General features: G+C 41.9%; 1 protein-coding gene across 6 annotated transcripts in view; it reads right to left on the minus strand.

The window, feature by feature from the left end:
- ano1a (anoctamin 1, calcium activated chloride channel a) overlaps nucleotides 1-27,722 on the minus strand; it is a 46,535-nt gene that overhangs the window by 6,446 nt on the left and 12,367 nt on the right. For 4 of the 6 annotated variants that reach the window (XM_024418629.2, XM_024418634.2, XM_024418632.2 and 1 more), the window contains exons 4-22: nucleotides 23,604-23,702; nucleotides 23,015-23,166; nucleotides 20,598-20,652; nucleotides 20,139-20,190; nucleotides 19,906-19,961; nucleotides 19,778-19,819; nucleotides 11,759-11,823; nucleotides 11,447-11,581; nucleotides 10,011-10,171; nucleotides 7,771-7,853; nucleotides 7,628-7,636; nucleotides 6,240-6,311; nucleotides 5,078-5,152; nucleotides 3,994-4,195; nucleotides 3,615-3,726; nucleotides 3,363-3,420; nucleotides 2,908-3,008; nucleotides 2,589-2,731; nucleotides 526-678 (exon numbers count right to left, since the gene is read on the minus strand). In XM_024418629.2, coding sequence (XP_024274397.1) covers nucleotides 526-678; nucleotides 2,589-2,731; nucleotides 2,908-3,008; nucleotides 3,363-3,420; nucleotides 3,615-3,726; nucleotides 3,994-4,195; nucleotides 5,078-5,152; nucleotides 6,240-6,311; nucleotides 7,628-7,636; nucleotides 7,771-7,853; nucleotides 10,011-10,171; nucleotides 11,447-11,581; nucleotides 11,759-11,823; nucleotides 19,778-19,819; nucleotides 19,906-19,961; nucleotides 20,139-20,190; nucleotides 20,598-20,652; nucleotides 23,015-23,166; nucleotides 23,604-23,702 — 1,825 coding nt within the window. Of the gene's footprint in view, nucleotides 1-525; nucleotides 679-2,458; nucleotides 2,732-2,907; nucleotides 3,009-3,362; nucleotides 3,421-3,614; nucleotides 3,727-3,993; nucleotides 4,196-5,077; nucleotides 5,153-6,239; nucleotides 6,312-7,627; nucleotides 7,637-7,770; nucleotides 7,854-10,010; nucleotides 10,172-11,446; nucleotides 11,582-11,758; nucleotides 11,824-19,777; nucleotides 19,820-19,905; nucleotides 19,962-20,138; nucleotides 20,191-20,597; nucleotides 20,653-23,014; nucleotides 23,167-23,603; nucleotides 23,703-27,722 lie in introns of all 6 variants that reach the window. The other 2 variants (XR_006083254.1, XM_024418631.2) reach the window with 2 other exon arrangements.

Below are 27,722 nucleotides of genomic sequence, written 5' to 3' on the forward strand. Positions count from 1 at the left end.
GAGAGAACAAATAAGATATAGAGATATGCCCGAAACACCAATAACTGGGTAGACAAGCAGGCTTCATAACATGTACCTATTTTCATTTAAAAAAATGGTAGATGCAATGGTTGATTCATTGGTTAAAAAAAAAGTATAATGGTCACACAATAAATGTGCACCACCAGAAAAACATTAACATAAAATGTATATCCCACTGATATACTGAATGGATATAATAAGGGCTTTTAAGGATCATTAGATTTTACTGCATTATTGTAGGCTAAAAATGTGCTGCATTCAAACCAAATGCCACAGTATTTGGTCAAAGTCAGAGACTGACTCAATTATGTAATCACACAAACAAGACCAAAACATTTGTGAGGGACCTGTGTTTTCAGATGGGAAACTCCTGCAATCTAATTCAATTTGGTATCTATTGTGTAGGGTAAAGTCTAGGACTCTCCAATTAAGTAAAAATGTTCCTTTTATTAGAGCATCAATAGACCAGTGGTGTTAAAGTGTGGAGATGGAAACCTACTGTACCAATGTCTTTTGCTCTGGCTGCGATGGGCCTCCTGACCTCTGTGACAAACTTCTTAGCATCCAGACGGATCTCGATGATGTTGTTGAGCAGAGCAAAGAGTGGTGCCAAGGGAAAGGAGGCCACAAACAGGGTCACCATTCCAAACTGGATGACTGCAAGTTTTTAAAAAAGAAAAGAAAAAAAAAGATATTCAAATGGACATTATAACCACAAGGAAATCAACACAAAGCATGCTGTGTAGATTAGATCTTAAATTAGATAACTGGAGCACGAGTATAGAGGGAAGTGGAAAGAGGAGCACAAGCCTATAATAGTCTGCTCTTAATTCCAGACTACACTAGATATATGTTTACATTTAAAATACACAGTATTAAACTACAAGGAGAACATATGAGAGATGAACATGAATGAGATGGTGGAGTGAGGACACGCCATGTTTCTGCACTCGCTTTCCGGGTGGCCAGTCAGAAACTTTACTGAAATGTACTGGGTAAAACTCCCAGAGATCCAAGCAACAAAATATATACAAAAATTGCCCACTTCACATTCTGAATGGGTACAAACACTCTGGCCTTTTGTGCCTGTGTGCAGGTTTCATGTCTGCTGCATCCATATATTAAACCTAGCTGGTTTTCAGTCGAGTACCCTTGGAAAAAGCCACTTAAAAACAGGCATGCCTACCAACCTAAAGATGGACTGAATCTTTGAGTCAGTGTATATAGGACTGCTATGCTACAACAATATAGCTGCTACCCAGAGATGAACTATTTCTAGTTGATAAAGTTGTACATTATAACTAATAACTAGACATATTGAACTAACCCTGGATTCATTACCATAATCCTTCTTTATGGCTTCTGTGTATCAGGGTATGGAACTGCATTATAAACACTTTAGTTCAAAATACTGTGAATTAATTCCATAGAGTCATTATTCAAGGTTTATCCACTGCATGGATAGTGAGCAGTAAGATTTCTTATGGTGTGGGAAAAAGAAGGGAAAGTGGGATACCCCATTCAGTTGTACAACGGAATGCATTCAACTGAAATGTGTCTTCCGCATTTAACCCCTCTGAATCTGAGAGGTGCGGGGGGGCTGCCTTAAAATCGACATCCACGTCATCGGTGCCTGGGGAACAGTGGGTTAATAACTGGGGCAGAACAACAAATGTTTCCCTTGTCAGCTCGGGATTCGATCCAGCAACCTTTCGGTTACTGGCCCAACGCTCCTGGTATACAGTAAGTAATATAGTAGTATCAGTATGTTATGGCACAGATGTACGGACGTTAGAGGTCCCCCCCATCTTACACAATGTATATTTTCAATGAACATGCTTTTGAGATTGTCCAGTTATTCAGTCGGATGCTGCAATTATGAAAGAAGCCACTGATAAAGACATCTAAGGACTAAAGTAAAATCAGGTCAACTAAATCCACTTGCGTTGATTACGTGGGCATCATAGACAAAACAGTTCTCTGCTCCTCCACTAAAGATTATCTCAAGCAGCCTGAGCGGCATGAAGCAACATTTCTCATCATTAAATCAAATGTCAAGCTATGCCGTCGATAAAGTGATTACTGGAATTAGCGAGCAAGAAAATGTTATCCTCGGTAACACCGCTCTTTACACCATAATCAGTGACATTTATAGAAGTTGCCAATTTCATACAAACATGGTTGTGTCGTCCCTGCATAAACACACACAAAGACCTGACCTCAATAGCAAGAGCTTAAAAGCTTAAAATAATTGGTCAACTAATGTACATTAGTTGACCAATTATGTATGTAGTGCACAGTACATTAGAAGTAATTCATTGGCAGTAATTGGTTGACCTTAAAAGGGAAAATCCAATCAGACATGCTTATCACACCCCCTAGAATTAAATAGTATATCTATGATCTCTATGTTCCTTTGCTCCAAATCTCTACTCACGGCACACTGCAGTAGTTCATTTCCCTTCTGTCTCGTGTGATAACGAGCATTTGGTATAGGGTGGGCTGAGGGCGGCTGATCCTCAGTAAGCTGTCAGGAGCTTTACTGGACAGACTGACATATGACTCACTCATCTCCATGTACTCTGGGCTGAGGCCCACAAAGGGACCCAGGAAGTGGTCCTTCTCATGACGCTCGAGGGTCATGTTATAGTCCTCCTGCTGCTGAGAGTCCATGTCAGACTTCCGACGCCTGATCAGCTTCTTTATTTTACTGTTTTGAGCAGAGAAAAGAAATGGTAGTAATATGAGTCTAGCCCTGAGCATCTTTCTTTTAGTGCTTGGGTGTGTGTGTGTGTGTGTGTGTGCCTACATGTGTGAGAGAGTGGGTGTGTGATTATGTCCTAGTTTCATCCAGACAGAATGGCGCCTGCTCTCTACTGTACTTACGGGATGCCGATTTCAAACAGGTTGTTCTGGATGAGCTGTTTGCCAAGCATGGTGATGCAGAGCTGAATACACAGCTCCATCAGGCAACCTGCGTGGGCACACTGGTGTGCAGACGAGACAGCAGTCAACCACATCAGACACGCAGATAAGAGGTAATCTCAATCTAACAGGTTTGAAGGTTGGCTAGCTTTGATTTGATCTACAAAAGCAACCTGTCTTTAGGATAGGGCTCAAGGGCACCCGGCCTGGAACCTATACAACTGCCCTGGGATACCTACAGCGGATCTTGCCCCTGTTACTTCGTAAATAAGGGAGGGTTATAACCATTACAGCATATGGTAATATTTACATTAATTATCCAGCATTGAATCATTAGAACTTATTTTGGTCAACATTTAAAAAAGGCATTCTGGTCAAATGTTTAAAGATAAACAAAGATGAACACAGTTGATTACCTCCTCCATCCTGTATGACCCGATAACATACACATAGTCCCCAGGACGCCCAACCATTCTGTGGACATAAGTGTTGAAAAAAGTTCATGTTAATTGGCCACCATCCTTAAGAGGCGTAAATCACACTACAAAACAAGTGATTAAACACAAAATTAGGTTTCATGGTGAAAGTGTATCTATGGTCGAATATCTGTTAAGATGTTTGAGTTGTGGAGAAGCTTATTAGTCAAATAGAGTAGAGGAGAGCTCAACCTGCCCCTGAAGAAGGCGAGGTAGACGATGGGGGAGAATGCATTGGCAAACTTCAGAACAAAGGTCTTGATTATCAGCCTCTCTTCAAAACTCTTGTCAGTCTTGGGCACCTCTGAGAATAAAAACACAATGAGTTTATATCACTTGACTGATAAAAAACTGAAGAGGTTTCAGTGGTCAAGGGGATTATAATCCAGAACTGTAGATTTTGTTGCCAACACCAAAAAGTAGTTAAAAATGTAGTTTAAAAAAAACGTGGTAAATACATTCGACACAGGTAGCACTCCCAGATAGACTGTAGTGTCTAATACAGGGAAAGCTTTGCTAATATGGTTCAGTTGTGTGATCACAGCATCCTTTTCATATTTGAGCGACTAACCAAGAAGAGTGAGCCAGCGAGCTACGGCACCGTAGACCTCATCCATTATGATGATAATCACCAGGTTGATGACAGCAGCGGTGCCCTTGACAGTTGCCCGGATGTTGGAGCGAGCCGTGGGATTGGAGCTCATGTGTAAGGCAGCCCTGATGGAGATTCTGTACAGGATGACCCCGAACACTACAGCAAAGGTCACACCAATCTGCAGAGGAAACGAGAGAAGAAAACCTTTGACTTCATGAGCTGTTTAAGGCCAGGCACCACGCCCTAATAAAAAAGGTATATATATTTTTTTTTATCTTGATCATATCACAAATCAACTTTTACCAGTTGAATGTAAACACAAATGAAATACTTTTTGTATTCAAATGTTTCTGAAATATTGTGTCAAAATATGCAAATTAGGCTATATCTAATTAAACATGCACATATTAGCATACCATGCAAATTCATTTTTCTGGACACTGGGTGAAGTCAACCTAAATATTTTTGTTTCCTTTTGCCAGGACACTCCAGGACCAGCCTTGTCCACAGCTGCTTTCAAAATACTTTGTATCCTTCATTTACTCAAGTGTTTCCATTATTTTGGCAGTTACCTGTAGGCCTAATTGTGTGTCTGTCCAGAAGATCTGCATTGCTTTCAACTGCTAGACTAATGATCAAGAGCACTCACTTAAACTTAGCTAAAGTTTCCCGGCCTAATTGTGTCACCAAATATACAAATGAAGATTCGGTGAAAACAAAAATCAGACATTGATTGATCAAGACGAGTTCCTGTGCTTGTCTCAATGGTGCTGAAATGACCATCTAGTTGACCATACACACATCAATTGCTTTCCGTTTTTTATAACGCTTGGATGACTTTGGGTAAATTCACGTAACCCCCGGCTCTACGAACTAAGCGACGCATTCAGTTGACTTTAAAACAACAACCAAAATGTAACACCATCGCAGCAGCGCAAAAGCCTTGGGGCTAACCCAAAATCATTCAAGGCTAAATCCCTGAAAGCCCGATCCTAGTGACATCCCTGGATCTAATACCACAGACTAACATGCTGTGTGGGCCCTGGGCACATCAACTTACCATAAAAAGCATGATGAAAAGTCCCATCATATATGCTGGTGCACGGTCTGTACATGTCAGTTTCACTTTTTTATCCTGAAACAGAGTAATTAACACACAACCGGGTGAGAAATAGGAGCAAACCTAAACAACCACCTGACAGCGATTTGTGTCCTCGGCCGTGATTGCTTATGCTGACAGCCATTTCCAAACAAGTCAGAGCGACTCTAGCCCCGAGCGGATTGATGCCGATCCAGCCAAGCACACATAATCTGAGCTCCTGGACACAAAACTGTGCAGTCAAACCGCATCTCAACGTGTCTAAAAAAAAATAATAATACAAAAATAAATGAAAAGAGGGTCAGCGACTTCAGACCGTGGTTCCAGATGAGCAAGGGAATGTAATGACCCCTTCGTGGTCTGATGAGAAAGGAGTTGATATGCACGAGCTGCAGTTCAGAGGAAGCCAGACAAACAACCACCCTGGCATGTGTTGACATCCAACATGTGCTAACTATTGTTGTGCAGCAATAAACAGACACAGTGAAGGTTGTTTGGCTTACTATAGACTGCAGAGCATCTAAGACTAATAAAATAGCTGATAGGAGTACCTGAGGGTGGTGTTATGGGTTGTGGACAACTCCTGGATACATTATATTTTAGAGCCTAGGAGAAGATGAGACATGCATGTGGAGACAGTGGCAGTAGAATTGAGGTCATCTATATAGGAGTCCAACTTTAGATTGGCGACATTGAATACAATTCTGGACTGTGACTACGTCGATAACTTTACAACGGTGGAGTTCACCAGAGAACAAAAAGTGGGAGGCGACAAACGCCATGTGTTACGTAACGGTGCCTTTACTCATCATAGCGCATGTGTTCGCGAATAGGAAATGTCGCCCAGAGACAAGAGAGAGGGGAGAAGCAGTCTGTGGTGCTTCCATTAGGATGGTCCCAGTCCCCATCTCTGACACTATAAGTCAAGAGCACCAGAGCAACAGACACTTGATGCAGCAAAATAACAGAGAGAGAAACACTGAACACCATAAATAATCTTCAACAATTAATTTATTCTATGCATGGATGCATACATAGAATGAAATAAATAATGTAATAATATTTATGGTGTGTTGTTTGACAGCCCACCAAGAGGCACATGAGTGATAGGAAAAAGGCCTACCTTGGGAGACATATCCTGTTTCTTCAGGGTCTTCTGCATGACTTGGATCTCATACTCAGCCCTATGGTGGTCCTAGAGGGGACAGATGCACATTAATATACACGCTCGTCCAGTGGTATCACCTTAGCGGTATCACCTTAGCGGTATCACCTTAGCGGTATCAACACATTTTACTCAAAACGGAGGCACTGACAGGTCAAATGGCGTTTTTACCAGTTGTCAAGAACATAGCAACACCCACACAAAAAAAACTTGGTCATCTGCTAAGTGTTTCAGCTCAGTGCGGTGGGGAACACCACCAACATTTCTAGCATACAGGAGGAAATGTGTGACAGAACAATGTTAGGAGTACAGTATCTGTAAGAGGGGATGCAGGCTTTCAAAAATGAGTTTGGCATTCATGCATTTGGAAATGTTTACTTCACCCTCATTTTGATAAGGACACCTACTAGAATACCTTTACGGGTTATATTCATTATCTTGCCAGTCTACTTAGCAACCTTACCCCATCTACCGGTAAACATAAACGGTCATTGCAGTCATTTGATATTAAACAGAAACAAGCCCATAACTGTGCGAGCAGACAGAAACGGAGAAGGCTAAGCAAGTGTCTTTTAACCATCTCTGACATGCAAAGAGCCGAGGAAGAACCGGGGCAGGCAGTCATGAAGCACAGTTTACCAGACACCCTGGTGGTAAGGCAGGTATGAGGGAAACAACTGTCAACTCTGCTAACATCAGTAGGTGCTGCCTAGTGACTAAACTTTTTTTTTTTAAAGGACAGGGGATATTAAGAAGCACCTTAGTGAGAGAGCGAGACAAAAAGAGAGAACAGATATTCCTTCCATATCTAGACAAAAAGACGCCTTCTTAAACACTGCCTCTTCTTTATATTTAAAAAGGGTTGGGGCTAAAACGTGGTACATTAAATTCCGTATCAAGACCTAGTCATTGTTGCGGTATTGTCTTGATCTTATCTCATATTTCTTGTGTTTTTATTTGTTATTTCATATCACTACACTGTTGGGAAAGAGCTCACAAGTAAGCATGCCACTGTACTGTTTTACATCCGTTGTATCCTGTGCATGTGGTGAATAAACTTTGAAACTTGAAATGATGGCCAGATCGCCACTAGGCTACTCCTACCCCTCACCCCTCAAAGTGGCAAATAAGGGACTGTTTTGAAAGGGGGTCATATAAACAATGCCTTATTTTTTTATATTTTTTTACAAGTAACATACCATGAATTCTGTCTGACATGGATAAGAATGTCAGAGTGAGGGAGAGTGATATAAACCTTGTCGGGGGAAGTTGGTTAGTATTGAGTAACAGCAGCTGTAGAGAAAGCTGCAAGAAAATTAAGTTAATAAATAAAATCAATTTCAAACCTTGTGTGCCTGCGTCAGGAACCACCATAATATAAAACATAAAAAAACATGATTAAGAAAAAACATGATTAAATAATCTCATTGTATTAGACGTTCATGTCCAAATTGGCCAAACAGGTCCAAAACAAAAGGCATAGGCTCACCTCTTCCTCTTCAAAGCCAGTCAAATCCCAGATGTAATTGAGTCTCATTTGCCTTCTCTTCCAGTGCTCCATGAACATGGTAGCTGGGAAACAAAACACAACCCATCCTTAAAATCAGTCCCTCCAGGATTTTGTGATCAAAATTAGTTTTTGCAAAATCAACAATAGCCAGCATATTATGCATAGTCTCGAAAACCAGACACTAGGCAACAGTGACCAGGGTCTGGCTTCAACGATGGACTTGTTTGTCATAGAGGAACTACATCACTACTCTATCCAGGGTGGGTCCTATTCAGACAGAATATTCGACCAACATATCACGAGGCAGACACGCCAGGACGTCACGATTCAAACCAAAAGTTTGAAGGCAAAACCTTTGCAGTGGTTTTAGAAAGTTAACTGATGTAAAACTAGCCACTTGTGAAATGCACTCATTAAAAATAACCTCTGATCTCCATCTTGCTAGCTACTATTTTGTATTTTATTAAAGTGTACTGACTGACGTCGGCAATGTTGAAGTTCCTCTATGCCAGGAGTATTCAACCTTTTCTTGCCCAGAGATCCCCTCCCAGGCAAACCGGAGGCCCAGGGATCCCCTCCCAGGCAAACCGGAGGCCCAGGGATCCCCTCCCAGGCAAACCGGAGGCTCAGGGATCCCCTCCCAGGCAAACCGGAGGAGGGATCCCCTCCCAGGCCGGAGGCCCAGGGATCCCCTCCCAGGCAAATCCCCTCCCGGAGGCCCAGGGATCCCCTCCCAGGCAAACCGGAGGCTCCCAGGCAAACCGGAGGCCCAGGGATCCCCTCCCAGGCAAACCGGAGGCCCAGGGGCAACCGGAGGCCCAGGGATCCCCTCCCAGGCAAACCGGAGGCTCAGGGATCCCCTCCCAGGCAAACCGGAGGCCCAGGGATCCCCTCCCAGGCAAACCGGAGGCCCAGGGATCATACGTTAGCAAAAAATAATAATATAGCAAGGAGAATAAAATATCAATATATTAATATGTATAGATTTGGTAGATAGTTAGTTATTCATTATTTTGATCTCCCAACATAATTGGAAGAGACAGTGTAAACTAACATAGCCCATGAGCTAGAAAGGTAACTCAGAACTCCTAAGAGCAGCTGTTGAGACAAAGGTTAGCCATGTGTTGGCAACAATGTATATCAAAGTCAAGAAAGCTTACCAGCAGCCACACTGTAGTCTATTCGCAGATGATTTTTTAAAGTCTGTCAGATACTCCAGTTAGTGTAATTGGATCCAATGAGTGTTATTTGCTTAACATTAGGAGTTGAGAAATAAAGTTGACACCATTAGATATAAGATATTGTCCTATTTTCGACTATAGGTATGTCATTCAAAATTCCTTTATTCTGTTGGTGCTAGCAATACATTTGGAAAAAATGCAGATCCCTGCAGTACCCCCACGGACCCCTGGATGAATGCCCCTGCTCTGCCAATAGAGTCCAACATTGAAATCAGACCCTAGGTCTAGTTACTGCCTAAGGTTTGGTTTTCAAAACTATTATGCAAGGGCTTGCAAATTTGACCAATTACTGCACTATTACCAATTAAAACAGTCAACTCATTGCAGTAATGTGTCATTAAAACTGACCGATCACCGCATAACAAAGGGGACTCACAATTTCAACCAATCACGGCACATTTACCGTATAATATGGTTCAATCAAGCCACATGTAAAACTTTTTCCCTTAGCGTATGTGACAAATTGGACAAAATCATCGCATTTTGCAATGAACAGTATCAGAATTGCCACAATATTTTTTATAGCCATACTTGCTTAATGACTACAGTACGAAAAAGAACCAGGGACCAGGGACTATACTTTATAAATATAGTAAAAAAGATCAACATCTCTGAAACTCAAACAAGTCACTATCTTATCTCCTCCAAATACAGGAACCTACAATCCAAACCATTATCACCATTTTAACTCAAGACTGTCTTCAAATGGCAACTGACACTGGTCTCCTGTGGCTCCTGTACTTCCTGGTCTCATAGACTAGACGTAACATAGTAAATGGAAATCCGGGACACAAATTAGTATGACATGTTATGTTTGGTATGGTTACATAAGACAGATGGTTATTTAAGTCATAAACGAAAGTAGGGTGACTGAGACCAGGTTGCTCTGCAGGACTCTGCCTGGTCCTGTGGTCTGTAGCAGATGGCATTGTTTTATTGGCAGAAGATGAGGGAGAGAACACGGTAGGGACGGCTCACCCCAGAGGGCCATGAAGATGGAGAAGAAGACGGTTGCCGGGTTGTCAAAAAGATGGCTGGCCCTGGCCGTGCCGCATGCAGTCTTCAGCTTCCAGTAGCTGCAAGCGCGGTCACACAGTGGGCACATGGTGATGTTGTTTCTCGGATCACAAATCTCCATGCTGCGTGTGGGAGAAGAACGTTAGTGGAAAGCCTCAGTAAAAAGAGATCTAACCAGAAGGGTCAGAATAAACTAAATTACCAGTTTGAGAGGCTATAGAGTCCAAAAGCAACCAGGAATGAAAGAATGTAAAAAAAAAAGACTAAACCTTGCATGCGCCAGTTCCCGCAAAAGGTTGGTATTTATCAAATGTTGAACTTGATGGGAAAGTGTGGGTATCTCCACGCAAATCTCGTACGCACAACTTCTAGTGGTTGATCAACTGTATTGCAAGCAAACACTGTCATTTTGGGAAATGGAGGTGGTTGATGAACAGTAATTCGAGTAGGCTAATAAAAACATAGGTCTAGTGATAAAACGGATGCATTTTCCATTGGTAAGAAGATGGCATAGCAGCATTTATTTACTGATACACAACAAATATTAGGCTACCATTCCATCGCTCATCTAATAGCCAACCATGCTGGAAAGTAAATAGACCGGTAGCCTATGACAGTATGGGTAGGCTACAGTATTGCTGTGCAATTGGAGCGCAACACAATGGCCTGATTAAATCTCATAGCCGATACCAAGGTAGGAGACAGAAACACAATCATGTACTGATGAACAAAACATTGAACGGCAATTCGTATTTTGATTAGAAGTGTTGGCTGTAGGCAGCATTTACTTTTAAACTGTTCAATAGACAATCAATCTTGTAGATTGTGCGGCCAGTGTTTGGCACTAGGTATAGGCAGCATGAATTTTTTTGGGTTAAAAAAAAAAAAAAATACTGCAAAAACATTCTGCCCACACCTTTACATAAATGTGATCCACTTTGCCATTGCTCTCTCTTTTATAAACGGTCATGGTCCAGATTCAACATCTCCAAATCATACAGCAAATTAGGGTGTTTTTTTGTTACCATAAAAAGGTGAATAGAGGGCGTTTTCTAGGCAGACTGTGTGGTGGCAAGGTCCACAGGAGCATTGGTTTATGGCCAAGGTGACATACTGTCCTAACTGGCAGAGTCCCTTCACTCAGACCAACAGACTGTTAGAAGGCGCTACACAGGTAGGGTCGCTTATAGATACATACAGGGGAGAAAAAAAACACCAAGAACGCACTTCGGACTCAAAATGAAAAGCAAATAACAAATCACAGTATGTCTGTACAGTACTGTGTTCAGCAGCTCTTGGGTTATTGATAAACCATCACTTGTTCTTCCATGCCGTTAGAAATCGAACCATGCAAGTGTAGTTGTGGATTTAACTGTAGTTGTAAGATGTCAATGTACCTGGGAATGTCATTGTCCACAGTGGCACAACCGTACAGGAACACTATGACCCCCACTATGGCAGCAGGGATCAGCATCTGGGTGTAAACCCCCAGCCAGGCAAAGTACAGGCCAATCTTCTCCCCAAAGTACTTCCTGCAGGAGAGGAAGGAAAGCAGCACTGAGTACATACATCAGGAATCAGTTCAGATATGGTGATTAACTCAAGCCAAGCCAATGATATAATGCTTTGTCTTTATGATTGCTACAATACAGTATAGCATATAGTCTCTGCATTATCATGTCTTAGAGTTTAGAGCAGGATTCTCTCACCTGATTAACCCAATTGGTTGGTACTTGTAGAAGACACTGTAGCTTGCCCATTCTTCATACAAGATCTGATGAGACAATAACAGGTAAAACAACATCTTAAATTAAACAATACTTAGAGAGGCAAAACCATGATGGAAGACTACATTTAATATATCTTCTTATCTTAATTCTGAGTCTCATTATAGAACAGAGGAAAAGTGAGTTTGGCCTCATAAATGATTGAAATTCATCATGCAAATTATTCATTTAAACAATGCTGACAGGAAAAGGTCAGTCCCATTACAAAGCCCTTATGAAATATTGCATAGCCGTTACTAGTCACAGCTATGCTGTGATCTCAATTGTAACGATGTGTGCTGAGAGTCGGGAAGCAAGTTCAGAGACTGAGTGTTTTAATAAAATAAATGGGACATAATACAAAAACATGAAACACTAACAGCACACAGACATGAAACAGAAACAATGACGCCTGGGGAAGGAACCAAAGGGAGTGACATGTATAGGGAAGTGATGGAGTCCAGGTGAGTCTGATGACACGCAGGTGCGCATAACGATGGTGACAGGTGTGCACCATAACGAGCAGCCTGGTGACCTACAGACCAGAGAGGGAGCACACGTGACATCACAATGCTATATTTGCTGCCTGAGTTTTGCCAAAGAAATCAGTGCCATTAAGGCCCAGGGGTCGGTTGCATAAAACCCCTTAAGTTTATTTTTCCCTGATCTTTTCCCTTAAAGTTTCCTTAACTTGAATCAGGTGCAGAACACATTTTAAGGTGAATTCCCCCTTAAATGAAGTAAAAAAATTAAAGGTGCCTATGAAGCCCCTTCAGTGTGGATATCAATGTAAACAGCATTTGTGAAGGTGAATGTTGCATTTATCTGCCCTGGTTACAATAGGAGAACATCAACCTGCTAAGCTACCTAGCTAAACAATGGAAGATGCACAATCCATAGCTATACAGCTAGTAGAAATGAATAGAAACAATTTGAGAAAGAAGTTACTATAAGAAACGTGGTTCATTATCTACTGAAGCAATTTGTCTATCCTGTCTTGATTGTAAAAGTTATATTTTGCTAGCTCACAAAATAAATGTCAGCTCTTTGATGAGATGTTCAGTCAGTGAATCAGCCCGTCTCCATGGTAACCAGATACTATTTCTGCAGTACATACCTTCAAACTACCACAAAACCCCCTTAACCTGTTAAACTCTGACCCCCTCTGGTGGCATTTTCTAAATTATGCATAATCTTGTATACTACCCTCATTACGTAGAAAGGTAAGAACTGTGGGATTCCGATAAAGGTGTCAGAAATAATGTTACTGGGCCTCCCTAGGGGACCCGGGTTCGATCTCGGGCTGTCACAATTGGAAGTCCTATAGGGAGGCACACAATTGGCCCAGTGTCGTCCGGGTTAGGGGAGGGTTTGACCGGGGGGGCTTTACTTGGCTCATCATGCTCTAGCGACTCCTTGTGGCGGGCCGGGAGCCTGACCTCGGTCACCAGCTGAACAGTGTTTCCTCCGACACATTGGTGCAGCTGGCTTCCGGGTTAAGTGGGTGGGTGTTAAGAAGCTCAGTTTGGCGGGAGGACGCATGACTCGACCTTCGCCTCACAAGCCCGTTGGGTGAGTTACAGCAATGAGACAAAATCGGGGAGAAAAAGGGGGTAAATTTAAAAAAATAATAATAATGACTACTACAGAGCCCGAGATACTAGCTAGCTAACAAGAGTACCTAGGTAGCTCACTCCCTCACAAGACTAGCCAAGTTATCTGCGTTGTTGCTTGCATGCGATTGGCTGTGGTCTTTGGGGTGGCACTCGGCCTGGGAGACAGGGCTGCCTGTCAGGCATCATTCAGGGCTTAAATACCCCACGAGCTCAGAAGCTCTTAGGTCAAGGTCTCCAAGGTGGCATAGCAGTTCAGACGTCTTTTGTCCTCGTCTTGTCCTGTATATATATATATATTTACAACTTTTTTCACATACATTTTATTTTTATTTTCCATCAACTCATCTTCAAAACACTCTCCTGCAACCCGCCTCACCAATTTATATTTATAAAAAAGTATTATTTACCTCAAATCTGTAATCCTCCAAGAAGCTAGCCAGAAACTCCAAGAAGCTAGCCTGAAACTAGCCAGAAGCTAATCCAGAAGCTAATCAGAAGCTAGTTCAGAAGCTTCTTTACTGGCAAATCGTTAGTATTCCGCTAACCACGGTTTGTGGTCATCAGCTATCCTTTAGCTCGAAAATCTATCGCCAGTTCTGTACGGCGCAGCGCGGCTCGGAACGGAACATATCGGAACAATTTTTCTCTCCATGTCCCTGGATTTCGACTGCTCTCTGGACATTCATACCCGGATCTCACAGCTAGCTAGCTGCTATCCGTGTGACTATCGGCCTTCGTCGATTCCGGAGCAAACATCAATTATTCCGGAGCTAGCCAGCTCTGTCAATCACTCCTGAGTTCCATCAATCACTCCTGGGCTGCAGTCACCTATCCGGACCCGTTTTACTGCCTACGCGGAGCCCCACCGGGCCTTCACAACTGGACTACCGACGTTATCTACCCGAAGGAGATCCGGCTGGCTCCTCCGTCGCGACGTTACCTGAACGCCATCTGCGGCCTGCTAACCGTTAGCTGTCTTACCGGCTGCTATCTGAATAGACAATCAGACAATTTATTTATTTGTATTATTATTATTATGTTTTCTTCTTGGGCCTCTATAACTATATCTATTGTTTTTATTTTTGTTGTTGTTGTGTGATTTGGATTAATCCCCTCTACCACACGGAACCCCACTAATCTACTGATGGAACGCAAGAGGTGGCTAACAACAGACCTCCATCCTATGCTAGCTTGCTACCGATGGCCTGGCTAGCTGTCTAAATCGCCGTGACCCCCAACCAACCTCTCCACTCACTGGACCCTTTTGATCACTAGACTAAGCATGCCTCTCCTTAATGTCAATATGTCTTGTCCATTGCTGTTCTGGTTAGTGTTTATTGGCTTATTTCACTGTAGAGCCTCTAGTCCTGCTCACTATACCTTATCCAACCTATTAGTTCCACCACCCACACATGCAATGACATCTCCTGGTTTCAATGATGTTTCTAGAGACAATATCTCTCTCTTCATCACTCAATACCTAGGTTTACCTCCACTGTATTCACATACTACCATACCTTTGTCTGTACATTATACCTTGATGCTATTTTACCGCCCCCAGAAACCTCCTTTTACTCTATGTTCCAGACGTTCTAGACGACCAATTCTCATAGCTTTTAGCCGTACCCTTATTCTACTCCTCCTATGTTCCTCTGGCGATGTAGAGGTGAATCCAGGCCCTGCAGTGCCTAGCTCCACTCCTATTCCCCAGGCGCTCTCTTTTGACGACTTCTGTAACCGTAATAGCCTTGGTTTCATGCATGTTAACATTAGAAGCCTCCTCCCTAAGTTTGTTCTATTCACTGCTTTAGCACACTCTGCCAACCCGGATGTTCTAGCTGTGTCTGAATCCTGGCTTAGGAAGACCACCAAAAATTCAGAAATTTTAATTCCAAACTACAACATTTTCAGACAAGATAGAACTGCCAAAGGGGGCGGTGTTGCAATCTACTGCAAAGATAGCCTGCAGAGTTCTGTCCTACTATCCAGGTCTGTACCCAAACAATTTGAACTTCTACTTTTAAAAATCCACCTCTCTAAAAACAAGTCTCTCACCGTTGCCGCCTGCTATAGACCACCCTCTGCCCCCAGCTGTGCTCTGGACACCATATGTGAACTGATTGCCCCCCATCTATCTTCAGAGTTCATACTGCTAGGCGACCTAAACTGGAACATGCTTAACACCCCAGCCATCCTACAATCTAAACTTGATGCCCTCAATCTCACACAAATTATCAATGAACCTACCAGGTACCTCCCCAAAGCCTTAAACACGGGCACCCTCATAGATATCATCCTAACCAACTTCCCCTCTAAATACACCTCTGCTGTCTTCAACCAAGATCTCAGCGATCACTGCCACATTGCCTACATCTGTAATGGGTCAGCGGTCAAACGACCTCCACTCATCACTGTAAAACGCTCCCTGAAACACTTCTGCGAGCAGGCCTTTCTAATCGACCTGGCATAATGCTGGAAGGATATTGATCTCATCCCGTCAGTAGAGGATGCCTGGATATTTTTTTAAAATGCCTTCCAAACCATCTTAAATAAACATGCCCCATTCAAGAAATTTAGAACCAGGAACAGATATAGCCCTTGGTTCTCCCCAGACCTGACTGCCCTTAACCAACACAAAAACATCCTATGGCGTTCTGCATTAGCATCGAACAGCCCCGTGATATGCAGCTGTTCAGGGAAGCTAGAAACCATTATACACAGGCAGTTAGAAAAGCCAAGGCTAGCTTTTTCAAGCAGAAATTTGCTTCCTGCAACACTAACTCAAAAAGTTCTGGGACACTGTAAAGTCCATGGAGAATAAGAACACCTCCTCCCAGCTGCCCACTGCACTGAAGATAGGAAACACTGTCACCACTGATAAATCCACCATAATTGAGAATTTCAATAAGCATTTTTCTACGGCTGGCCATGCTTTCCACCTGGCTACTCCTACCCCGGTCAACAGCACTGCATCCCCAACAGCAACTCGCCCAAGCCTTCCCCATTTCTCCTTCTCCCAAATCCATTCAGCTGATGTTCTGAAAGAGCTGCAAAATCTGGACCCCTACAAATCAGCCGGGCTAGACAATCTGGACCCTTTCTTTCTAAAATTATCTGCTGAAATTGTTGCCACCCCTATTACTAGCCTGTTCAACCTCTCTTTTGTGTCGTCTGAGATTCCCAAAGATTGGAAAGCAGCTGTGGTCATCCCCCTCTTCAAAGGGGGGGGACACTCTTGACTCAAACTGCTACAGACCTATATCTATCCTACCGTGCCTTTCTAAGGTCTTCGAAAGCCAAGTCAACAAACAGATTACCGACCATTTCAAATCTCACCATACCTTCTCTGCTATGCAATCTGGTTTCAGAGCTGGTCATGGGTGCACCTCAGCCACGCTCAAGGTCCTAAACGATATCTTAACCGCCATCGATAAGAAACATTACTGTGCAGCCGTATTCATTGATCTGGCCAAGGCTTTCGACTCTGTCAATCACCACATCCTCATCGGCAGACTCGACAGCCTTGGTTTCTCAAATGATTGCCTCGCCTGGTTCACCAACTACTTCTCTGATAGAGTTCAGTGTGTCAAATCGGAGGGTCTGCTGTCTGGACCTCTGGCAGTCTCTATGGGGGTGCCACAGGGTTCAATTCTTGGACCGACTCTCTTCTCTGTATACATCAATGAGGTCGCTCTTGCTGCTGGTGAGTCTCTGATCCACCTCTACGCAGACGACACCATTCTGTATACTTCCGGCCCTTCTTTGGACACTGTGTTAACAACCCTCCAGGCAAGCTTCAATGCCATACAACTCTCCTTCCGTGGCCTCCAATTGCTCTTAAATACAAGTAAAACTAAATGCATGCTCTTCAACCGATCGCTACCTGCACCTGCCCGCCTGTCCAACATTACTACTCTGGACGGCTCTGACTTAGAATACGTGGACAACTACAAATACTTAGGTGTCTGGTTAGACTGTAAACTCTCCTTCCAGACCCATATCAAACATCTCCAATCCAAAGTTAAATCTAGAATTGGCTTCCTATTTCGCAACAAAGCATCCTTCACTCATGCTGCCAAACATACCCTTGTAAAACTGACCATCCTACCAATCCTCGACTTTGGCGATGTCATTTACAAAATAGCCTCCAATATCCTACTCAACAAATTGGATGCAGTCTATCACAGTGCAATCCGTTTTGTCACCAAAGCCCCATATACTACCCACCATTGCGACCTGTACGCTCTCGTTGGCTGGCCCTCGCTTCATACTCGTCGCCAAACCCACTGGCTCCATGTCATCTACAAGACCCTGCTAGGTAAAGTCCCCCCTTATCTCAGCTCACTGGTCACCATAGCATCTCCCACCTGTAGCACACGCTCCAGCAGGTATATCTCTCTAGTCACCCCCAAAACCAATTCTTTCTTTGGCCGCCTCTCCTTCCAGTTCTCTGCTGCCAATGACTGGAACGAACTACAAAAATCTCTGAAACTGGAAACACTTATCTCCCTCACTAGCTTTAAGCACCAACTGTCAGAGCAGCTCACAGATTACTGCACCTGTACATAGCCCACCTATAATTTAGCCCACACAACTACCTCTTTCCCAACTGTATTTAATTTTTATTTATTTATTTATTTTGCTCCCCATTATTTTTATTTCTACTTTGCACATTCTTCCATTGCAAAACTACCATTCCAGTGTTTTACTTGCTATATTGTATTTACTTTGCCACCATGGCCTTTTTTGCCTTTACCTCCCTTCTCACCTCATTTGCTCACATTGTATATAGACTTGTTTATACTTTATTATTGACTGTATGTTTGTTTTACTCCATGTGTAACTCTGTGTCGTTGTATCTGTCGAACTGCTTTGCTTTATCTTGGCCAGGTCGCAATTGTAAATGAGAACTTGTTCTCAACTTGCCTACCTGGTTAAATAAAGGTAAAATAAATAATAAATAAATAAATAAAAGGTAAGGAACATTTAGCTTGCTAACGTTCTAACTTATAAACTGATCATGAGCGCCAAACACAAACGAAAGCATGATGTTAGCATGAAATGTACCATCCCTTATTGTAGCAATCAATAAAAACACATGCGCCGATCCACTGTGGATTCTGCCGCCCAGACAATCTATCATCATTACGTCCACTCCTATTTATAGAGGTTCTCGTGATCTCGACAAAACAACTTTTGTTGTGTCGTGATCATGGGATAAATAAGTTGTGATCTCGATAACAAGGGAATTATTTTTATTCATATGTCCTCTCTGGACTTTCGTACGCAATTATTTCTAAATCGTGTCTTGTGCCAGATCACTTAAGATGTTTTATGCAACCGGGCCCAGGATCAGCATGTAGGGACAGGGTGCTGTGGTCTGTGTCGTCTGACAGGTCAAGGTCATCCTCCAGCATCAAATGTTATTTAGATTACATTTATATTGCCCCTCGGTCGTTCCTAGAGTGTATCTGCATTAAATAATATAAGTGAATTTCACTGTTGGTCTCATGTTGCACTCCTCTACCTGTCATACATGAGGTTTCACTAATGAAGTGCCATCACTGTCAGGCAGGGAAATGGGCACCCAGGGGTCATGCCATCAGAGCCTCACAAATATTTATTTTTTTACTGAACACTGAACAGTAGTCCCAATGGCACAGCACCAAACAGAGCTTCGGTAGGTTACTATCCTCCAGCCAAATGGCCCCGTCTGTTCCCAAACAGAGCTCCCACTTTGCAAGACAAATTAGTGATGCTTGTGACTCATCATAGACCAGTCTAGCGTAACAGAACACAGGACTGGAAAAACAACAAACCATGGAACAACTCATAACGACATAGCCTCTGAAATGTAATCATGCCGTCATCTCAAGGACATAAGTCATTTCTGTGACAGAGCACTCAATTTGCTCTGTGCACGGACTACACCAGATGGGTGGGGAAAAAAATACCACTGCCATATCGCAGCTTGGGAATTGAGTATTTCTCTGAGGCTTTAGATTTTCTTTGCTCTGGGCTTAAATCGCTTAGATTCGACCAGACTCGTTGTCGTACAATGCTTGAGGATGGTGAAAAGGGATTAAGCCTGTTGCCGTGGTGACACTTTCAATACAGTATAATTATTATCTAAGCCAAAGGGGGCTTTTCCTCTCCAACGTTGCTGACGGCTTGTGTTTAGAAAGCGTTTTGAATTCTGTGCTTAACCTTTTCGATATGCTCCGACGCCAGCGACAAGACTTTCCTGTCCTTTCCTGGTTTATGATAATCGCTAACAGCGACACAAATAATGGATGTGTTTGTGGTTTCATTGATTGCTTATTGACCAATGATTTGCTCGCCTCACCTTTCTGTCATTGGCCTCCGCCCCCATGCCGTCAACATCCCCCTGCAAGGCAAGTAATGACAGAATTATAGCTGGTCACAGAGTGCCTGGCTTCGCATGGGTATTGATATGTGTGGTAATATACTCACATCGTGAAGAGGGTACGCAGCAGTGTAAACACCGTTGCCAAGGAGACTGGTGATTCCTGTAAACGTCATTTTCAAGAGATCAAATTTACTATCAAGCAGAAGGCACACAATAGCAATCATATTCTACCACAGCATACTACATGTAGTGCAGTCTAGAAAGATAAGACAGATGTCATTTACACCCCTAAAGGATCCAAATTCATTGTAATATCCCTAAAAGATAGGGGACATACCCATGGTGTATTTGGCTTTCGTGCATCTTGTACGTTTCAACACTTCATATACCTAAATGGGTAAAAACCAAACATGAAAATAAGTACAAAAATACTTCTGCAATGTATGAAGATGATCTCAGGTGAGAATCACATCCAAATAGGGCAGAAATCGTGTCTTGTGCCATGAATTTGTTAAGAAATGGACCTCAGCTCCTGGCCATTAATGAACAACTCTAAATGCATTGATGGACAGGTTGTTTTCAAACTTCACAACAATCTTCCAAAAGTCATTTTAGCTCAGCAGTGATGTTTCTGTTGAGCAGTAAAGTTCTACACCATCTCCACTGCGAGCAACATACGCTGACTGAGAAAGAATCCAGTGAAAAGTCAATTACATTAGCAAATCATACACTTACTTGTGGTGCAAAGGGCTTTTCATTGACTTGCCCATCATTCAAGCAGATCTATAGTACTTACTATTGAGGCCCTGGTTTTGCTGTCGAAGAAAGACGCTCTGTCTGAGAGATCAAACCTGTTAATAAAGAGGAGCCTTCTGTCAGCGGTTTATTTAAAAGAGCCATGTACTCAACCAGGAGAAAGAATGTTCGTTTTCTAGGTACGTGGAGAGCAATGTTTTTTTTTGTGTGTGTGTGGCCAAGATGTCACACACATTGTCATTATTTAGACCAAACATACAATACAGGGTGGCTACAGGGATAATACTGGTTGCAACATGTCTTGGTAGCTAGTGTTAGTCAGACGCCTGGCCTACACAGTGTTCATTGAGAGTCAGGAGCTCAAAATAGCCTGTAACCTCTATGCCCACTCTCTTGAATAAAACCGAGCTTGTTGACTAGCCTCACTCAAAACACATTCAAATATTGTGCTTTTTACAATACATAATATTCTAACATCCAAACGCAGATGAACTATTCCCGGAAAATCAGAGGATAAGTCTCGGATTAAAAATAATATTGAATAGCAGTGTGGATGTCTTCCAAACGACATCTCGGTTCAAATTTCGTTTCTGTTGATTTTGTATCCGTTGGTTTTGTGCCTGGTGATTTTGTGCCTGTTGATTGCACCTCTACATTATTACTGTCAAGGCACAGTGGGGCCATTAGCCATGTCAAAAATGACAAAGAGCTCAAGACTGGTGAAGACTGCGGGGGTAGAAGAACCATTTCAATTCCATTTATTTCAGCTCAGCCAGATCACATTATGGGGAAATGCACCTACTGAGATTAATAATTACAGGTAGCAGCCTGTATCATTCATACATAATCGCATCTTCTACACATAAAGCATCCAGCTCACTAATTAAAATCTTTTAACATTAAAACCACTGGGCCTTATGGGACCCCCCCCTTCAAGCTAAATGAGCAGTCATTTTTACTGCAACACTAACAGTGTAATTAATATATTTCATATATGCGATCGCCAAAAATTACAATTAGATTGTGCTTATGAAGGTCTAACGTAACAGAATACTCTTTATTTTATTTCAAATAACAATAGCTTTTTCATTAGATTATGTTACTGTAGGCTATACGGTATGTAAAGAAAATTATAAAATAAAAACACAAAAATGTAAGTATTCAATCAATTTTATTAGTGGAGTGCCTTTGTAACAGCTATGAAACAGAAAGCATACAGTATGTCCATTGAACACGCTAACAGCTTATTTTTTAAAATAAATGACCCCCATCCCCCCCCTCCCAAAAAAAATAAATAATAATAATAACCCAACCACCAAGGCGCGCAGTCAGCAAGACGCACAGTCTAATGATGAAAACATCAGTAGCCTAAACATCATTATAAGCCCAAATGTGCTTAATAAATAGTGAAAATCAGCACATAAGCAATAATGGCATTATAAGAAGTGTCGATATGACACCAGCGAAAAATAGTTCCTTATTTATACGTTGGATACCATGGCAAATGTGTTTGCTACTTCGTTATCAAAATCTGAAGTGATCCCGTGACATGTTTTATCCAAATAAAAGTATCCCGTACAAGTCTGACCAGAAGCTCTCCGTATACATGCTCTGACCACTGAATGCTCCATGGACATACAGGGTTAAAATGAACGCTTTCGGCTCAACAGACAGATCCCAGGAAGTGTCTCCTTACCCCGTAATGACATTTTGAGTTGATCATCGCCATGTAGCTACACAGTGCCCACCATTCTGGCGTTGTTTGCTCTTAACTCTAGAAGGAGTCGGTTATTCGGACTGAGGCTCAGAATCAGAACAATAATCATCAGAGATGTCATGATTAATTTCTTCCCGCCATCCGAGTTGTTTTCAATCGTATCTTGTAGCGTCGCTAACGCAACATGTGCATCCATTCATCTTGGTCGTCTTGCCATTGTAAGTTACGCACGCTCTCACTGTGTGCTCCCCCCCATTTATTATTATATATTTTTTAAATGGCATGTCCTCATAAAACTGGTTATAACTCCAGATCTGTTTGTCCTATTGAGATTCTAACAATGGCAGTGTGTTATATATACTTATTTAGGAATAAGTCAAGGACTGAGGCGGCAAAACTAAAAAATGGCAGAGTAATAATTGTTTTAAACTCAAGAGCAGTCAGAATGACTGCTTTAGCGGTTATAGTGTTAAAAAAAACTCCCCAACCAGTACTGTAATAATTTCAATAGCTATACTCTTACATTTTCCCATGTCTTGAATTGCAAATACTTTTCTTTCCTATCGCATTACAAACATTTCAGGACGCTTTGAATTTCTCACATGCATGGTACTGGAAGTAGACCCATTAACCTTTGAGCTCTGTGTCCTCGAGCACTTGTCAGAACGTGCTTAATGTTCAATGATGAGCCTAAACCCCTGAACCCATGCCACAGGTCTCAGTGCTACTACTATACTCACAGGTGCTGCTTTTCCCGGGAGAATGGGTGGGAAAGATGCTTCACATTTTGGGGTCTGTTTGGCTCCACTTTAGGATGAAGTGGCGCAGTCACTTTGTGGATGAACAGATTGATCCTCTCCACCACATTACTTCCCTGTTTGACCTCGTACACCTGAAGGGAAAGGGAAAACAGGAAGAAGACATGTTGAGAAATTAGTACATGAAAGGTCTATCGGTTACATTATTGTTATTTTTTTTTAAATACAAAAATGGTCAATTAGCAGACACTCTTATCCAGAGCGACTTACATTTAGTGCATTCATCTTATGATAGGACATGTTCCCTCAACAATGTATTTATCACCAATGTCAGTGCTAGTAGAAAAAGTCCCTTTTTTACTTTTTTGGGGGTGGGGAGGGTGGCGTCTGGGTGCTGTGAGAGTTATTTAAGATGTTTTTGGAAGATCTGCAGGGACTTTGCTGTCCTGACTTCAAGGGGAAGCTTGTTCCACCATTGGGGTGCTAAGAGAGAGAAGAGCTTTGACTGGGCTGAGCGGGTATTGCCCTCCCATAGAAACTAACCAGTGATCCATCTAAAGGCAGGCCATACCTTTTTGGTGGGCATCTTGAGCTTCATGAATTCTGCCTCCCGACAGAGCACATTCCAGGGAGCATGGATCTTCAGGAAGCCAATTCCTGGGATTTTGTTCTGGAAAACAGAGAATGTGATGTTGAATAAAATAATAAATCAGGCAAAAGGTTTTCATGGATGTTTTATGTGTGTTTTAATAAGTTTCCCCTGTTTTATCTGCGTGATATATGCATACCTAGAATAAAGCTAAATAAACCTAGAATAAAGCTACCGTCACGTCACTAAGGGACTACAGTAAGTCTTTCCAAGGTAAAGCACAGAAATGCTACTGCAGCATTGCAACTGAAAAGAAGTCGCAATGCTACAGTAACAAGGATTGTTGTTGGTTAGTGTCAGCCAAAGGCTGTGTCCACTTGAATAGAAAACAAATGTCTGATAGTCGAATATATACCGGACAAACGTTCTCTCTCCACAATCTCCTCTATAAAAAAAAAACTATGGTTGTTGTTGTCAGCCCACTTCAGGGTCCTGGCCCTGTCTGTTGAGAACACCGTGGCAAACTACACTTTCCACAGCAATATCAAGCAGAAAAGATCCTGCCAATTCTATTTTGGGGCTCTGGTTCGATTATCCACAAACAACCCTCATTCATGGACAAAGTAAGTTAATAAAAGAAAACAAGGAGGGTTGAATAAACTATGTGCAACAAAGCATAAGGATGTTGTCAAGTATGAAATCATTTTGAATTTGCCTTAATATCACTCAAAACAAAACTTCTCCCTTGTGAGCAACACTCACTAAATGGTAAGAGACCTCTTCAATGCATGCAATGGGAAACCAACTCCCACAGAAACACATGCCTCCAACCATTTTTTCTGCGAAACGTGGCGTAAAAGACATTACGAAACACATATCAACGATAAAAGATAGAACCGTAAACACATGTCAAATCTTTTCTTACGTGGTTTCAGTAGTGGTCTGCAAAATGGAGTGGTTAGGACCTAGGCCATGGATTTTAAATAATGTGTTTTACACTGGAAAGGTATTTCAATCTGAATGGGACACACAATGTATCTTGTGTCTTGATCAATGCAATGATTTATGACGACTGAATAATGATTAATGGGTCAATAGCCACTCTCTAGGGTGTACAGTATGTAAATACCTATGACAATAGGCCTCTTTTTGCTTGTAAGGCTGAAAATAATTACTCCTATTTTAGATCAAATCTATTGCTCATTATGGTGGCAAAATTGCAAGATTATGTTATAATACTTTTATTGCATCAAATGGTTGTTTTATGCAACAGAATAGAGTATTCTTAACAATTGTGTGTGTGTTGGGCCTCTGGGAGATAACACTGACAGGAGATTTACTTTTGGATGATAAAACCTAAAGAGCATTCCAGAGCATGAGTTAATGTTTCTGTTCTATACCGTACCAGGGAGAGATGGCTCCAGTTTGGAGTCGGAGGGCCAGACACTGGTCTTTACAATGAATTCTGTTGACACAGCAGATACTGTCTGCTATGTATTATAGGTATCTTTCATACAAATCTTAACCTTGTGACCCATTCTATATATCTGCTGTTCGTCATGTAGGTTGAAAGGGGTGTATCTTGGCTATAAAAGACCTTTGTACTTTTGTCTCGGGGCTCTCAACGAATCATCAAAGACGTTGATTCGTCAACCAGCCATCGCTATTGCAAAGCTCTCACAAATAAAGATTCAGTTTAAGTATAACTCTAACTTGTGTAATAAGTTTGTCTCTCCACATTTGTCTCTCCTCATTTGATACAGAAATTAACAGAATTAATTAACAGAAATTAACAGTACAGAAATTAACCACCACATTTGGCAATGGATGGGATGTGAATCTTCACTTGGTGACCGCTCCTAATGACATGGGTAAATCGTGCAAGAGGGATCCCTCAAATTTGGGATCTCCGGGAGACCACACTACGGGAATGAAGCAGATGGACCCACTGTTGATCTGATACCACATCTCGAACATAGTTTTAAAAAATAAGAAAAAAGAAGGAAAACAAACAGGTGAGCGAACAGCATGCGAAGTTGAGTTTTTAAGAAAAGCCTCTGTTACGTAGGCCCTGAGGGTGTATTCCTGTGTGAGGGTGGCACCTTGCAGGTGTAAACAGGGCAGTCCGGGGAAGATGATCTGAGAGTTCGTCGACTCAAAGACACCTATCATTGTTCAGTTGCGGGCGACCTAGAGCCGTCTTGACACTGAATTGATCACAGTGGGGATTGGTGAACTAGTTATGAACTAGTTAAGACCATTTATGATATAGTATAAGATAGTAAGGTGAACCTGTACTTGTTTTAAACCTGTAATTGTTTTAAACCTGTACCCCATTTTAGAAGTATTGAAAGATGTAAATGTATGAGTTGCATTATCCTAGGAACTATTCCTGCAGGTTAAAATATTGTTGAAAAACAACTAATTGATTAGTTATGTTTGAGAATAGCATTGTGTGACTGTGATACGAGAGTTGTGTGAATATAGAAATTAGTCTTAATCTGACGTTTGGATAGTAACATATAGAAATATGCTTAATCAGATTATTGAAATTTTGAATTTAAGCTTTGATATAACGTTATCTTGGGGCTCTGTTCCTTCACTGCCCATCATAGAATATCACGGGTTGGTATTGAGAGTGTGATGATATTTTAGAAAGCAGAGGAAGGTCTATTGTTCCTGAGAGGCTTGATTTTGCCGTGGTCTCTGGGAGGTTAGAGAACTGTTGAGGATCCCATGGTCATTGTCCGGGTTCTGCTTCGTAGCTGTGGAAAGTCCTTGAAAAAGCAAATGGAATGGTTGTCCTGAGTACCTAAGAATTTCTTACATTTTATATGGATTCTGTGAATATATGAAAATATGATAAATTGTATGTGTGTATAAAAGATTACTAGAGATTTAATAAAGTAATACTGGGAATATAATTAGATACAATTTAAACCACCCATTCGTAGACGTACTGTACATATGTTTTGAGTTGGTATCTTTAATGGATCATTTGATAAAGATGAGGTTTAAGCATTATTAAACTGTCTAAAAAGTATGGGCAATTGTCTTAAAACTGATTGGAGTATGTCCACTTTTGGTTAACTTACCCTAATGATGTGAGTAATAAACGCTTATTGGATTTTCTCCATCTGGGTACAACATTTGAAATAAAACTGCCCTTAAGGCCTGAAAATTTGTTTTATTTTTTTCTTCCCAGTATGAGGAGTTGCTGGATTTATTGAATAAACCTTTTTCCATAAAGTTAGAGCGATTTAAGATGAAATCTCGACCTAATTTATAACGTCGTACGAAGCCTAGGGTATCCATCAAACTAATTATCATTGAGTGATTATTGTGATGTAGTAAAGTAATTGAAATACGTTGCATGAGAAAACCATCTAGTTTTATTAAAAAGTGCAAGAAATGTTTCCTAGTCAATGAATGTCAATTTAACTCTGACTGCTAATCTATTCACTTGGCATGTGAGAATCATCGCCGGAGAAACGCTTGGACCTTTAATTAAGGTTATTTTCTGGGAATTGTGTCGTTAGTATGTGCCTGATTTTATGACTACAGAATTATAAATTGGGTTATTTGCGGGGTTTCAATAGCATCATCATTTCAATAGCATTGGGTATATTCAATCAATCCCTATACCAGTCTGCTGTTCCCACATGCTTCAAGAGGGCCACCATTGTTCCTGTTCCCAAGAAAGCTAAGGTAACTGAGCTAAACGACTACCGCCCCGTAGCACTCACTTCCGTCATCATGAAGTGCTTTGAGAGACTAGTCAAAGACCATATCACCTCCACCCTACCTGACACCCTAGACCCACTCCAATTTGCTTACCGTCCAAATAGGTCCACAGACGATGCAATCTCAACCACACTGCACACTGCCCTAACCCATCTGGACAAGAAGAATACCTATGTGAGAATGCTGTTCATCGACTACAGCTCGGCATTCAACACCATAGTACCCTCCAAGCTCGTCATCAAGCTCGAGACCCTGGGTCTCGACCCCGCCCTGTGCAACTGGGTACTGGACTTCCTGACGGGCCGCCCCCAGGTGGTGAGGGTAGGCAACAACATCTCCTCCCAGCTGATCCTCAAC

The sequence above is a fragment of the Oncorhynchus tshawytscha genome, linkage group LG04, assembly GCF_018296145.1.
Source record: "Oncorhynchus tshawytscha isolate Ot180627B linkage group LG04, Otsh_v2.0, whole genome shotgun sequence".
NCBI classification, from domain to species: Eukaryota; Metazoa; Chordata; class Actinopteri; order Salmoniformes; family Salmonidae; genus Oncorhynchus; species Oncorhynchus tshawytscha.